This window comes from Ascaphus truei, chromosome 5 (assembly GCF_040206685.1).
Source record: "Ascaphus truei isolate aAscTru1 chromosome 5, aAscTru1.hap1, whole genome shotgun sequence".
NCBI lineage: Eukaryota > Metazoa > Chordata > Amphibia > Anura > Ascaphidae > Ascaphus > Ascaphus truei.
Window position 1 is genome coordinate 153,100,328 of NC_134487.1, and position 15,783 is coordinate 153,116,110.

Below are 15,783 nucleotides of genomic sequence, written 5' to 3' on the forward strand. Positions count from 1 at the left end.
AGGGACATCTAAGTTATCGCTCAGACGAGCAGCTTTTTGTTTGGCTTTGTTTTCTGTTTAAACTGTGGCAGTCTCAGTGCCTGGGACTGAATAAACCAGGCATAGCCTGTTTAAAGGAACAGTACGTGACGTCTCATCATTTAACCTACCCTAAAAGACCGTGTTCTAACAGTCCCGGACAGACGGCGGAGCCCCGGAGTAAGCCGTTTGTCACATATGGTGGAGAATGCGGGCAGAGCACTGAAAGGTCTGGGGGTTAAAGAACTTTAAAAAAAAAAAAAAAAAAAAAAAAAAAAGAAGGTTTTTTTTCTCTCTCTCCAAACAAGATGGAAGACGTGGTGAGTGCGCTGGTACGCAATGTCGCTGTCCAGAAAGACGCGAATGAAGCCCAGCAACAGGCGAGTGAAACCCAGCGACAGCTGTTAATAGCCCAGCAAGAGACTAATGCAAACCAGCAAGAGACAAACCGCCTGCTGAGAGAGGAGCAAAAGCGGTTCGCTCAGGGCTTACAGCAGGAACTCGAGATCCTGAGGGGGACTATCAGTAACCTTCCACTGGCAGAGGCAGCCCCAGTTCCGAAAATGACCAGGGCAAGCCACTACCTTCAGAAGATGGGACCCTCGGATGATGTGGAAGCCTATCTTCTCACGTTTGAACGCACGGCACAGAGAGAGGGATGGCCAGAAGCTGAGTGGGCTGGTCTAATCGCACCCTTCCTAAGCGGCGAACCCCAGAAGGCTTACTTTGATCTAGAGCCAGCCGAAGCTAACGTCAATGCAAAATTGAAGTTCGAGATCCTCGCCCGCCTCGGCGTAACCACGGCTGTTCGTGCCCAAAGGTTTCACGCATGGTCCTTCACGATGGATAAAGCCACCCGAAGCCAGATGTATGACCTCATCCACCTCGCCCGGAAGTGGCTACAACCCGAGATCAACTCAGCAAGCCACATCGTGGAACGGTTGGTCATGGACCAGTTCTTGAGGAAACTTCCCTCTGCCTTACGCCGTTGGGTCAGTCGGAGTGACCCCCACAATGCGGATGAGCTTGTGGCCCTTGTAGAAAGGTACAGTGCAGCAGAAGAGCACCCGCAACCCACAGTCGTGGAGCAACCCCACTATCCGAGGTTCCAGGACTCTTCCAGAGACGGTAAAAGGGTACCGGGGTTAAGGGGCGCTGAAGAGCGGCGACCACCTTCACGCCGCTCCAGCAACAGTGGTTCGCACACTAAGGGCAATAGCCAACATGGGGAGCCGGGAAAAGGCTCTAAGTGGGACACAGACTATGTACCTAAATGTGTAAATTGTCATGAGAGGGGCCACACAGCAAAAATCTGCCCACTAAATGATGAGCCCATGCAATGCAACAGCGTGGAACCTTATTCGCTGTTGTCCCAATGTATGGGCCCTAGCACAGAGGACCCCTTGAATAACCATCTGTGGGCATTTGTAAAGGTTAATGGTAAGAGGGTTCGGGCACTTCTTGACTCTGGGAGTATGGTCACACTAGTGTCCGAATACCTATTGCCCATTAAGAAGAAACAGGTAAACAGTTCACAAAGAGTGGCAATTTGTTGTATACATGGGGATAATCATGAATATTCCACTGTTGATGTTTTTTTTGAAACAGAATTTGGTTCTTTAGATTTCAAGGTGGGTGTTGTACCCAAACTGGCACATGATGTGTTAATAGGGACCGACTTTCCCCATTTTCTAAAAATGTGGTCCCCAGCTCAGAATAGCGCCCAGAGTTCAATAGCAGACCATAACGAAGTGTTAGAAGAAACAAATCCTTTCCCTTTTTCAGAAATGGAGGTTGACGAGGGCCCAAATAAGAAGGGGGAAAAGGAGGAGTGCTGTGAAATTCCCTTCCCCATCACTACTTTGGTAGGGAATACCCCAAATCAAGATGTTGATCAGGCACTTACCACCCCAGTACAGGATAAGACCCTCGCTGACCTAGAGGTCAGTCCTGGGAGTTTTAAGAAGGCCCAGTGGGAGGACCCCACATTAGCGGTAGCAAGGGGAAATATACGGGACCAGAATAGTACTCATGGCCAACCAGATAGGTCACTTGCTTACCCCTACTTCGAGGTAGAGAACGACCTAGTATATCGGGTTGATAAAAGAAAATCAGTTACAACTAAACAATTGTTGGTACCACGGACATTCCGTAACGTAGTATTACACCTCGCACATAGTCATCCATTGGGGGGACACCTAGGGGTGGAAAAGACAAAAGAAAAGGTTCTCCGAAGCTTTTATTGGCCTGGGGTTCTGGCAGAAATTACAAACTATTGTTCCTCATGCCCAGAATGTCAGATCACCGCCCCGTTCAAAGCATACCGCAGCCCATTGGTACCCCTTCCCATAATAGAGGTACCATTTGACCGGATTGCTATGGATCTAGTAGGACCCCTAATAAAGTCTGCTAGGGGACATCAGCATATATTGGTAATATTAGATTATGCTACCCGATATCCGGAGGCAGTTCCCCTACGTAGCACCTCTGCTAAAAACATAGCAAAAGAGTTAGTACTTCTGTTTTCCCGGGTCGGAATTCCTAAAGAGATCTTATCTGACCAGGGAACACCATTTATGTCCCAAGTAACAAAAGAGCTATGTAAACTCCTAAAAATCAAGCATCTCAGAACCTCAGTCTATCATCCACAAACAGATGGTTTAGTGGAAAGGTTCAATAAAACCTTAAAGAGCATGTTACGCCGGGCGGTCGATAAGGATGGGAAAAACTGGGACTGTTTGTTACCATACCTGTTATTTGCCATTAGGGAAGTTCCCCAGTCATCCACAGGCTTCTCCCCGTTTGAACTATTGTATGGCCGACATCCAAGGGGCTTACTGGATATAGCCAAAGAAACTTGGGAACACGAGGTTACCCCTTACAGAAGTGTAATAGAGCATGTTGCCCAAATGCAGGACCGCATTGCTGCAGTCCTACCCATAGTGAGGGAACACATGGAGAAAGCTCAAGAAGCACAAAGGAATACGTATAATAAGGGTGCTAGGGTCAGAATTTTTTTTCCAGGTGATAGGGTACTAGTTCTGGTTCCCACCGTGGAGAGTAAATTCCTTGCTAAATGGCATGGGCCATATGAGGTCTTGGAAAGAGTGGGAGAAGTAAATTATAGGGTAAGGCAGCCAGGTAGGAGGAAACCTGAGCAAATTTACCATATAAACCTACTCAAGCCCTGGAAAGATAGAGAGGTCTTGTTAACCCTAGTACCCCCAGGTCCGTCAGAGAATCAAGAAACTGACCCAGAGGTTAGCATAGCTGAAACACTGTCCGTGCATCAGAAACGAGAGGTCCAGAGTTTAGTGAGAAGGAACAAAGAAATCTTCTCTACACAGCCAGGTAAAACTAACGTAATTAAACATGACATAGTCTCTGAACCGGGGGTCCGAGTTAACCTTAAACCGTACCGAATCCCAGAGGCCAAGAGAGAGGCTATAAGTTTAGAGGTTAAAAAAATGCTAAAACTAGGCGTAATTGAGGAATCCCAAAGTGGGTGGAACAGCCCTATAGTTTTAGTCCCAAAGCCAGACGGTACAACAAGGTTTTGTAATGACTACCGGAAACTAAACGCGGTGTCAAAATTTGATACTTATCCTATGCCCAGGGTGGATGAACTTGTAGAGAGACTGGGCAAAGCCCGATATCTCACAACCCTAGACCTAACAAAAGGGTACTGGCAGGTTCCCCTCACAGAAAGGGCAAAAGAAAAAACAGCCTTCTCAACCCCAGACGGCCTCTTTCAATATAAGGTGCTGCCTTTTGGCTTACATGGAGCTCCCGCCACATTCCAAAGAATGATGGATAAAATTTTAAAACCACATGTTCGGTACGCTGCCGCCTACCTGGATGATGTGGTAATCCATAGTGAAGATTGGCAGTCCCACCTTCCAAAGGTCCAAGCTGTGCTCGACGCAGTTCGGTCTGCTGGACTAACTGCTAACCCCGCTAAATGCACTATTGGTCTGGAGGAGGCCAAGTATCTGGGGTATTCTATTGGTAGAGGGTTACTCAAACCACAAACACTCAAAGTAGAGGCGATACAAAATTGGCCAAGGCCAGTCACAAAAAAACAAGTAAGGACCTTTTTGGGGTTAATTGGCTACTATAGGAGGTTTATTCCCAATTTTGCAACTAAGGCAACCCCACTAACCGACCTCACAAAAGCAAGAGGACCGCTAATGGTAAAGTGGTCCCCCGAAGCCGAACAGGCCTTTAGAAGCCTGAAAGAAGCTCTCTGTGCCCAACCAGTGTTGGTCACACCTGACTTCTCCAAAGAGTTCGTAGTCCAAACCGACGCATCTGAGGTAGGGCTGGGGGCGGTACTCTCCCAGGAGTCTCAAGGGGAGGAGCACCCCATCCTTTATTTAAGTAGGAAACTAAATCCCCAGGAGAAAAATTACTCCATAGTCGAGAAAGAGTGTCTCGCAATAAAGTGGGCTGTAGAGACACTCAAGTATTATCTGTTGGGGAGAAAGTTCCGATTGGTCACAGATCATGCACCCCTTACCTGGATGTGTCAAAATAGGGAGAAGAACGCTAGGGTGACCAGGTGGTTCCTAAGCCTACAGCCCTTTAAATTTTCTGTGGAACACAGGTCGGGGCACAAACATGGCAATGCCGACGGGTTGTCAAGGATGCACTCCCTAATATCCATGGTCGCTCACCCCTCGAGGTCTGAGCTGGGGGGGAGGATATGTGACAGAAACCAGGGGTTGGTAATAAACTCCATATACAGGGCTCCCAGGATACTGAACAGTTTCTGTCCTGTCTAAGCTGAACAGGGCAGCCTCGTGGTACAGGCACTCCATTCCACAGTTTGTCTGCTGCCTGTTTTCTGTCACCTGTCATGCTGATTAGAGTTCAGGTATATAAGACCTGTTTCCTCTGGGCCCCGCCCAAGAGCCTGGAAGGCTGCTGAACTGCAGAGGGGTGAGAAAGCCTCTTTCCCAAATCGCTTCATTCATTCTGTTAGTTTGTCTAAAGACTGCAAAGGTACTTATTTTGTTGGTGGAAGTGGACAAGCCACTTCCAACTCTGAGTCAGGGACATCTAAGTTTAAGTTATCGCTCAGACGAGCAGCTTTTTGTTTGGCTTTGTTTTCTGTTTAAACTGTGGCAGTCTCAGTGCCTGGGACTGAATAAACCAGGCATAGCCTGTTTAAAGGAACAGTACGTGACGTCTCATCATTTAACCTACCCTAAAAGACCGTGTTCTAACAGTCCCGGACAGACGGCGGAGCCCCGGAGTAAGCCGTTTGTCACAATATATATACTGTGTGTGTATATATATATATATATATATATATATATATATATATATATATATATATATATATATATATATATATATATATATATGTATATATATATATATATATATATATATATATGTATACACACTGTATATACAGTTTACACACCTTTTATATCCCTCTCACTCCACACACACCTTGTGTAGAGCACTGTTTATACTGTGGGCTCTCCATTCATTTTTATTCACACTGATACACATACACACTCTTTCTTCACTTGCTTTCAGTTACCCTTTGACACCTCTAGCCATAAAACACATCCACACCGGGGGAAGGACAAGCACAGATAACATTCCAAGAGACACTGTTTTTAAGTTATCCTTGCTACATTCATTGTAACATCGCCGGAAGAAGAGATCAGTGTATCTGGAAAGCACGCACAAATAAAAGCATTTCGTTAGCCACAGAACGGTATCATCTATTTATTTTTTGATTATATATATATATATATATATATATATATATATGGTTTTGTGTGCATCCTACACATTGTGGCAGCATCCTTTATACTTTTTATTCAGATATATATATATATATATATATATATATATATATATATATATATATATATATATATATACATATATATATATATATACATATACATATATACATATATATACATGTATGTGTATATATATATATATATATATATATATATATATATATATATATATATATATATATACACATGTATACATGTACATATACACACACACACACACACCCACCCCCACCACATCCGGTGGAAATTAGCAGTGTTTGAGTGGTTGATAGTTTCTAGAAAGCAGAAGGGGAAGTGTCCGTATTTACGGTAGTTGGTTACATAACATCAGTTAGGTAACAAGATCCACCAGAGGTCAGTGACTAATACAAGATTACAATTTGAGTTTGTGATTGTAACACTGAGTTTATCTATCCATAAAGCACCGTGAAACCACTTGAGATAATTCCAATGAACTAATTATGGCACGGGTTCCTATCCTGTTTTTTAAAACTCTATTCCTTTTTCTCCGACTCACTTCCGTGTGTGTGTGTGTGTGTATATATATATATATGCAATACGATACCGTGTAGAGACGAATATCAGAGGCAGCACTCCAAAAGGTTGTCAAAAGAATATATTGTATTAACAAGACATCAATGATGTCTTGTTAATACAATATATTCTCTTGACAACCTTTTGGAGTGCTGCCTCTGATATTCGTCTCTACACGGTATCGTATTGCCTATTTGTACCATACAGGATTTGAACCCACCATATTGATTACCCAGACGGAGTGCCTATTGTTCTTTATTTTAATATATATATATATATATATATATATATATATATATATATATATATATATGTGTGTAAATGGTTCCTTACCAGGCAGACCTCGAATCCCAGGACATCACAGCAAAGAAGAGACAGCACTCAAGGTAATCCTGTGTTAAGAGTGTATTAGAGGAAACATGGCACAATCACCCGACGTTTCGGTCCTAAGAACAGGACCTTTCTCAAGGGAGTGCTCAAAACCCAGTGACAACCCTACCAATATATACCCACCACCTCTAAACAGATAACACCTCTGATTGGTGCTTGTGAAAGACCCATAGGTCTGCACAGCTGTTGCATACTAGTTGTCAAAAGTACTGACGTCATCCCCACAGCGCTCAGAGCTGCAGCCGATCACTGAAACAGCTGATCACAGCATCCCTGGTAGCCCTAGCAATACACAGTATGTGTTGTGAAAAGCACAGGAGCATCTGCCAATCGCGTGCCCTGGGGGGGTATATATATATGTATATATATATATATATATATATTTGTAGTGAAAATCAAGACTATACACGCTAAAATCTTAATATAAAAGACAATAATGGCATTCTCTTATGCAATAGTATAAAAATTTGAAGGGACACAGATTGAGAAAAAATAAACAACCAATTAAGTTATCATATATAAATATATTTAAAACAAGGACTTCAGAAAGCAAAAATTCCCAGGCTTTAAAGTGGAATAAAATAAAAAAATGTTTTAATATAGTGCAATAATATGTTTAACAATTAATCTTGTAGGATGGTAGAATAGCTCAGTCCCAGTCACATTGCACTATTTAGGCATTTCAAATTAAAGGTGCTATCCAAACAGGCGATTTTTTTTTAACATTAGGTTTGAAGCAGGGGGTCACTGGAACTGAGCCACATTAATTTCAGCTCCGGGGACCCCCTGCTTCCAGAGATACTTACCACCGAAGGGGATGCTGGCATCTCTGCTTTTTAAAGCTGGCCCATCACGTGGGCCAAAAGGAAGACTCGCTGGATTATGTCAAGGCTTCCTATTGGTCGGCAGTGCGTGCGAGCTTTGAAAAGTAGCAATTACATTATGGTCCCTGCCAGCGAACTGGAGCAGCTACCAGCACCCGCTATGGAGGTATCTCCGGAAGCAGCGTGGTCCCAGAGCTGAAATGAATGGGGTTCAGCTACAGTGACACTCTGCTTCAATCCTATGTATGAAAAAAAAAAAATCAAAATATTACTTGTTTGGATTGTCTCTTGAATCAAAGCCTCCTTATGGATACAATGGTGATGGATTTCCTATTCGGCCTGGGACTATGGTGGCAGCACGCATGATTCGCACTTGTCGGGTGGCATGCGCGATTAGCTGATTGCGGATGAGCGGCTGGATCCGATCGCACATGCGCAACCGCCGATCGCGCATGCGTGGCCGGCACCGCGATGTCACACTGCCATGGCAACGGGACGGTGCGGCGCTGGAGGAGGAAGCCGATACCTGGTAAGTGCCTAATGGTGGCATTTTTTTTTCTAATTCGGCACTGGATACATTGTATCTTCAATGTAGCTGGAACTTACAGTATGGTACTCCCAATTTGAGCGTAAAAGAGAAACGACAAACAAGTATAGTATAATATTGCTTATGCTTATAAAAAAAAGTAGTATTAGAAATACATAGAAAAAAGGAAGAGCAATAGCACACTATCCCAAAGTAAAGTAACACACACAATTCGTAGGAGAATATCCAAATTAACTTCAAGTGGTACACATGCTCCCTCAGCATCGCTAGTGACGTCACTTCTGGATGATGGGTCCCCTATCTCCTACAGCATCTGGATGGTCAGACAGTTCGCCATGATAATTACCCTATGCGGTTCACTCACTTGGAGCTTCCTGGGTTTTAGTTTGACATATTAATCAATTTTTACATTTGGTTCGGTAGACTATTTTCAGTTGAACCTCCATCTGAATGATTTCATTATAGATATTTTTTTTTTTAGTAGTTTCTTTATTAAAATAATTCTTTTGATGGACAGGAGAAAGAGAGGCCCGGAAGCAGATACGGTAACAGCTAGTATGAGGGAGCCGGTCTCACTTAGGAGGCCCCACCCTGGCCGGACGGGAGAGAGTAGCGACACTTTATTAAATATATTAACTAGGAAAAAAAGGATGATTAGCCCCTCCCCCCCCCGCCCCCATACCCTCCTTCCACCCCTTTAATTTAATTTATTTTGATTTATGTAGCTGTGTTAATTTGACAAGAAAAAATTTCTGGTTGAATGGTTATGACAACATGTTAACAATATTCTTCCGTCAACTATATATTGCTTTCCTTTTCTTTGCTGTAATACAATTTAAGTTAAAAAAGAAATAAATATAAAAATAATTATATATAACAAGGTTCAGATATAGATCCATCAATCCATCCATCCTCTCTATATCCCCTCCCTGCCTAAAGGGAGTGTACAGTTTATGTGTTAGATCAGCAGTGAAGCTTCTAGTGGTAAGAATGGGGCAGGACCCCTCAAGAAATGAAAACTCCAATAAATAAGCAGCGCTGAATATTACTTTAGGCTAAGGCCCCGCTGCAAGCGTCCGCACGGCTGTCTTGCTTGCCGGCGGCGCATGCAACTCAATGCAACGCGATCTGCAGGAAACGTTATTCTGAGTGTGGGGCGTGGCCAAAACGGGTCGGGTGGGCGTGGCAATGACGTAGTGAGCCACGTCGGAAGGAGGCAGCGGGGACCAGCAGACTAGAGGCAAGTTGCTGGTGGCTCGCCCGTGCCGCCGAGCGCAGCGCGTCCTTAGCCTTAGGAAGTTTACTGTAGCTTTTCCACGGACAGAAACCCCTTTCACTAGAATATAGCCTTATCATGTCTTAAAAATACCACCATATCTTGAATAATTCCTACAATTGCTATGTTATGAACGATAATATTACTGAAGCATAACAAAATCAAGACTATGCAATTCCTTTTAGAGCAATGAGCTTCTGTACATTTCCCTTGGTCGTTTGTACTTATTTAGGGGCTTTGCATTACTGCAACAAGCAAACTCTGCACAGAAAGATCAGCTTCCCAGGTCAGGCAGCAGAATACATTATTAATATTATCGTACAACACTACTTCTCTGGAATATAAAGCACCTGGATGATTTTAAATTGACGTATGTGATCTGCATGAAAAATGTAATTAGTGAAGGAATATATTTTGAGTATAAAGTTGAAAATGAATGGTGCTTTACCTCACATTTCAGAACAGGACAGGTTAGGGGCAAGATGATCAAAAGGACTGCAGGTTCCGTGTATGTTTTTGTCATCATTACAATGACTCTGCAAGACTTTCATCACATAACCCTCACCGCATCTGAGACAATGTGGCTATTTTTCATTATTGACAAATCACACAGTTCGTCTTGGCCAGAATACTCAATAGTGAACGAGTTACACCCATGGGCAATAAAAAAAAAAAGTATTTCCAACAGAAGAATTTATTTATAATGAAGTAGCCACTCGTCCTTATGCGACACTCATATTTTCAGATACCTAAATGACTATTTCAAACTATGTATGTCAGTGCCTTAAGCATCTCTAATACAGATGTAGTTAACTCTGGCAGTGCAAGTGTTAATCCTCTCTTGGGTAAGATAGCACCCTGTTGACATGCTGTGGAATATTCAGACTCCTTAGCACTACAGCACATCCTGTGGAAGAAGAGCACTTTCATGTGCACAGTAATCTGACACACATCAGCTGTTTAATAATATCCAGAACTGAACCTCGAGGTGTGGTCCGGCATAATGTGATTTTATTTGTATTTTAGTTGCTGTTACTGAGTTTCTGGCACCTCAGAGTGCCTTCCAGGTTCATGTCAGCACTGTGACATTCCAGCCACTGAAATACCCTTCAAAGCCCAGTTGAGATTTAAAGGGCATGAACTAGCTCTGATACTTCACTCATTTGTCTTGGCCTGCGAGTGCGGCAAGAAGCCAAGAACGCATTCCAGAGCCTTCACTCTAACCCTCTGATCGTTGCTATTTTACAGTATATGCCTGTTATGGTTGTTATGGTTGTGCATCAAACACACAACTGGATCCCAGCCAATAGAACTGAAAGTCTTTTGCTGGCACCTGTGACAAAGGGGATATTATGAATTGTGCAGTTATTGTGGCAAAGAAACAAAAAAGTTGACCTGCAAAATTACAATTTAGTCAAAGAAATTGGGGGTGCTCCATGGAATGAATAGCACCAGATTCATCAAAAAGACTCATCTCATCAGTTTCAACTGGGAATTTCCTTTGATAAATCTGATGCTATTTTTGCAGAGTTTCAAAAACTGGTGCAGAGCTCTCTGGTTTTATGTAACTACAATAGCTAAAGAAATTAGTAGGAATGGCTCCACCCCAGAAATGCCACATGGCTTCTTCTCTATCTATCTGTTAACCACTTCAGTGTCGGAGTTACATAGTAGAGGAGGTTGAAAAAAAAGACATACTGTACGTCCATCAAGTTCAACCTATGCTAAATTTAGATGACAGATACTGTATATTTGTACTTACAGTATATTGATCCAGAAAAAGGCAAACAAAAAACCCCAGTGATATATCATTCCTGACGCCAAGAATTGGCAATCAGATTACTCCCTAGATCACCATCATTCCCATGTTTACTTATTTGGTATAATTAAAAAAAAAAAAAAGATACTATATATATATATATATATATATATAGTCAGTGGTCGACAAATCACCAAAAAATCTACTCGCCACACAAAAAAACCTACTCGCCACCTAGTACCAAACGTGTGCTGCTTGGGCCAATAGGAGCTCGCCACGATGTTAAATCCACTCGCCCGGGGCGAGCAAATGTATAGGTTTGTCGAACACTGTATATAGTATCTGCCGTCACAGTCTCCACGGGTAATGAATTCCATATTTTACCTGCCCTTACTGTAGAGAACCTTTTCCTGTGTTGCCGGTTAAACCTCCTTTCCTCCAACCAAGGGTTGTGCTTATACCTTCTTCACTACGCAGTATGATTTTTACGGTTCTGCGACAGCTATGCCAACATCTCATTCTTCTTGGTTATCAAGTTCTCTAGCCTTCCACCTTTTTTGATACATTCTTGGTTATCAAATGTTGAAAGATGTAATGGTTTCACCTCTGATGTTTGCAAAAAAGGCAACTGTGCCTTGCTCACCTAAACTCCCTTAATCACAATGTCTTTGAAGCATAATATTATTTACAGAATGAGGTTGGGAAATGCACATTTAGGAACTTATTCATCAACATCTCCTGGTTTAAAAAAAAAGATAAAACATGCAGTCAAAACCAATACTTATTTCATTAATCTGGTGCACCACTTTTGCCTCCAGGTGACTAATAAATGAGCCCCTTAGATTCTGTATAGAGGCCGTGCGCGGTCCCCCAGCATGTAATTTAAGTGCCTTCGGGGATGCGCGCAGAGCCTCTGTAACAGTCACGCTGTATATATGATACATATTACCATCAACAGCCATGGTTTACGCCAATGACAATCTATAGTTGGGGCTTCACAAAGGGGGACTGGAGCTTGATCCTGTGTTACGTGCCATGGACTTTATTGCAAGTTAATGTGGATCGATCTCCAATACCCTTTATTGGAGCTTAGTGAATCTTCTAAGGGGTAGTAATGTACTTGCTACAATACATAAATTAGGGGATCGGGATACTTTGGTATACCCGTTCTTTAACAACTTTTGAACTGGGGTGGCTTGTAAAACATTGCAGGGGAAGCATATTTCAGGAACCTCTAGGGATCATGGAGTTAAACTCTACAGCTCACTGTGCATACAAGTATCACTATGAAACGTCCCACATAATGTTGAAGGGGTTAAACTAAAGTAGTGTGCCCGATTACAAGAAATCCTAAGCCTGTAGTGCACAGGGACAAAGCTCTCTGTACCTTACTATAGAAAAAATACTGTCCTATATAATAATAATAATAATAATAATAATATATATATATGTATATATATTTATAAGCAGTCTTCTGGAAGGCCTATTAACTAGAATGGGCTGTAAATTATCTACCAGTCCCAGAAGTTGGTTTATGGCAGAAGAATGCCTAATAAATATGGCCCAAAATGTTCATTAAAAAAGGAGAAAGACTTTTTAAAATAAATCCCCTTTTCTTTCAAAGGAAAGTGGAACTATAAACGTGTAAATATAAAATCACTGGTACCTTGGGTTTGCAAATAAAGCACTGATATCCCATACCCTAGTACCATGTTTATCTTGGAGTGTTACTATATAGACTACAGATATTGTACGTGTAGCCGAGCCCCCTTACTTCCGTGGCGAGTGCGGGAAGGGAGAGAGGCTACAGAGGTGGTTGAGCGCCGCCGGAGCTCCACAACGGATCGGCAATGCAGGGCGCCGCCATGTTAGGTCTTCGCGCATGCGAAGTGTAATATTGCCGCGGCCATCTTAGGAGACGGCTACGCAAGGTACTACCTGTCCCAGAATCCCCTAGGCAAGAGGGGAGACAGTGTCTTTGGTGCGAAAGGACCGCGTGCGCCAGCCCGACGGAGGTAGCTGAGGGAGTAGGTAGTGTCCGGGTGCTAGTGACTTCCGGACTAGGCCAGATCTCCACCGCATGTCCAGCTAGGCCCTGTTAGCTTGTGTGTGCTGTAGGGAAGGCCACAGATAGGGACACTTCCTCTTAGTGCACCAGACCAGACCCCAGGCCACCTCATAGAGAGGTGAGATACTCCAGCTGGAGCTGCCCCATGCGGTGGACTGGAAAAGGTAAGAGGAGGATTTGCAGGCCCCATGTCGCGGGACCTGACTGATCCATTGCCTGACGGTGACACCTGGGTACAGGAGTGCCCAGGGAGGTATTATAAGAGCACCAACGAGATACACAGGAGTAGCGCTACTCCACATACACTTTGGATGGAACTGCCTTACGGACACCGCGTGTTTAGGTATATAGGGCGCCCTCAGTACTTTGGGGGAACCACGCCGGGTGTGGGAATATCGTGTGAGGTGTTATTGTATTGTGTTATGTGCGTATGTTAGTAAATCAGTTATATATACCGATGTGTATTATTCATTGTAATTGGTTCCTGTGAGGGGTTATCCCGCTGCGCTGTGATCGCTCCCAGGTGGAGGCGCTGTACTAAGGAGGAGCGAGCTCACCCCAGGCCACCAGTTGTGGAGGATTCGGCCTCCTGTGAGCCATACAGGTAATCAGCACGCGTAGTTCCCTTAGTCATAGGGAAAGGGGGCTACATACGTATATGTGAAGATACAGAAAAGATGATAGTTGAGCAACAGCCCAAAGGAATCTGAATGATTTCATGACAATCCAACTGACCTTGTCGGGGACGAGTCACTGGACGTTGAGGATGTCGGCATTGGACTTGATGGAGCAGAGATCGTGGTACATGGTGGTGTTAGGGGTGAAACTGGACTCAGATTCAGGGAACTGCCAAGAAAAAACAAGAGAATGTGAGCCGAGAACTAAAGGCATAAGAACTCTGGCAATTCTTTCCACAATGGGGAAGAAACACGTGAGGTGTGAAAGATTGTATTCTATAAACTATTGCTTTTTTTCTTATGAAAAAATGGAATAGTTTGGTTTTCTATTTTTACTACATTTGTCACCTGCCCCCTCTAACCCTGCACAATGTATTTTCTTCGAGTGTGGTGACTTCAAGAAATGGTTAGTCTCAGAGTTTTCATAAAATGGACGTCCAGCTAAAATCTCCAGCTTTTAGATTCCAGGCAATCAAGCCGGAGAACAAAAAAGAAAAGAAGACCTTGCAGCAGGACCAAACAGCAGCTGGCAAGCTGAAACAAACTATATTAACGAACGCACACTCGCAGGTCTCAGATACTGAGCCAAAATTGTGTTTCTCCAGACATAAGCTTGTCTTCCAATTAACTAGAGCCTCATTACTCATTTGTGGCACAGCGAGCATCGTTTTAAGGAGTGATATATTTGAGGCCACAAACCCACCCCCGAAAGGTAATGTTACTTCCTTTTAGTCTGATTCTGCATACAACTTTCTACGTTCATAATGCCTAATGTGATCTTATCAACCCCATCCACTCTCCACATCTAACGTACATTTCATTGCAGAAGATGGAATACACGAGAGCCTCACCAACAATTCCCATGATTTGGTCAACTTGATGACATTGTAATTGGCTGCCTCTAACGGTGCTACAATTATGCCTGTGCTGTGAGCATCTTTATAGATCACTAATTCATTCACAACACTCATGACATGTGCAGGTAATTCAATATTCTGTTATACCATAAAATTACATCTTATTTATGTTGTGTTCTATTGTATTTGCTTTTCTAGCACTCCACTTTCTAAAATATAAGCTCTGCATTTACATTGATGTGTAAAGTTGTTTTTTTCCCTCTGAGGACAAGCATTTTTATGGGACACAATAAATAAAACTAACGCTCCAAAATTAAAATCCAAGTATACTAGATATAAACAATGACATTACAAATATGAGAATAGTTGTAATGTGTAAGAGAATGGTTAAAATGTACTTCTATACTAGATGGAGAGCTAATAAAGGGACACACAGAATGTGCCTCTCTTGTAGTTGTTTAAGTGTGGCTGAAGTCTTATCCAGCAGCTTGGTGGTTAATGCTGAAAGGCTTCTGAATGTCGTACAGTCATCAACCTGAGCCCACTGTATGTCCTCAGTTGCCCTCCCTGACTGACAACAGTTATGTTACATGAACTCTGAGGATCAGGCACAAGAGATGACTGGAGTTTAATGCAGTGTGTTTTCTGAAAACATAGAAAGGATATTGAAGCAAGCATCAATGCAAAACCATAATGGGATTTCTGCCAATGTAGATACAGGACCTATTACTCATGTTCCATAGCTAAACACAATTGGTCTATATCTGTCAAACACAAATGATCACCAAGTAACAGAAGCCCCAAATGGGACTCGGAAAGCTAACAAATCTACCTTTGCAGCAATTAGTGTGCACAAGATGTAAATGGCCAATATTCAGCTCACACTGTCTGTTCATTAGTTCTGCATGGTTTGCTGTGACTTTTTCTTAGCATTCCTATAACCTCCATGTTATTTTCCAAACTGGAGTGAAAGACATATAACCAACTGCAGGTTCCTACTTTGCA

General features: G+C 42.9%; 1 protein-coding gene across 4 annotated transcripts in view; it reads right to left on the reverse strand.

The window, feature by feature from the left end:
• Positions 1-15,783, reverse strand: part of ARHGAP26 (Rho GTPase activating protein 26) — a 547,512-nt gene that overhangs the window by 39,092 nt on the left and 492,637 nt on the right. For 3 of the 4 annotated variants that reach the window (XM_075601056.1, XM_075601054.1, XM_075601053.1), the window contains one exon: positions 13,980-14,090. The exons of the other annotated variant lie outside the window; for it this stretch is intronic. In XM_075601056.1, coding sequence (XP_075457171.1) covers positions 13,980-14,090 — 111 coding nt within the window. The remainder of the gene's footprint in view (positions 1-13,979; positions 14,091-15,783) is intronic. 4 annotated transcript variants of the gene reach the window in all.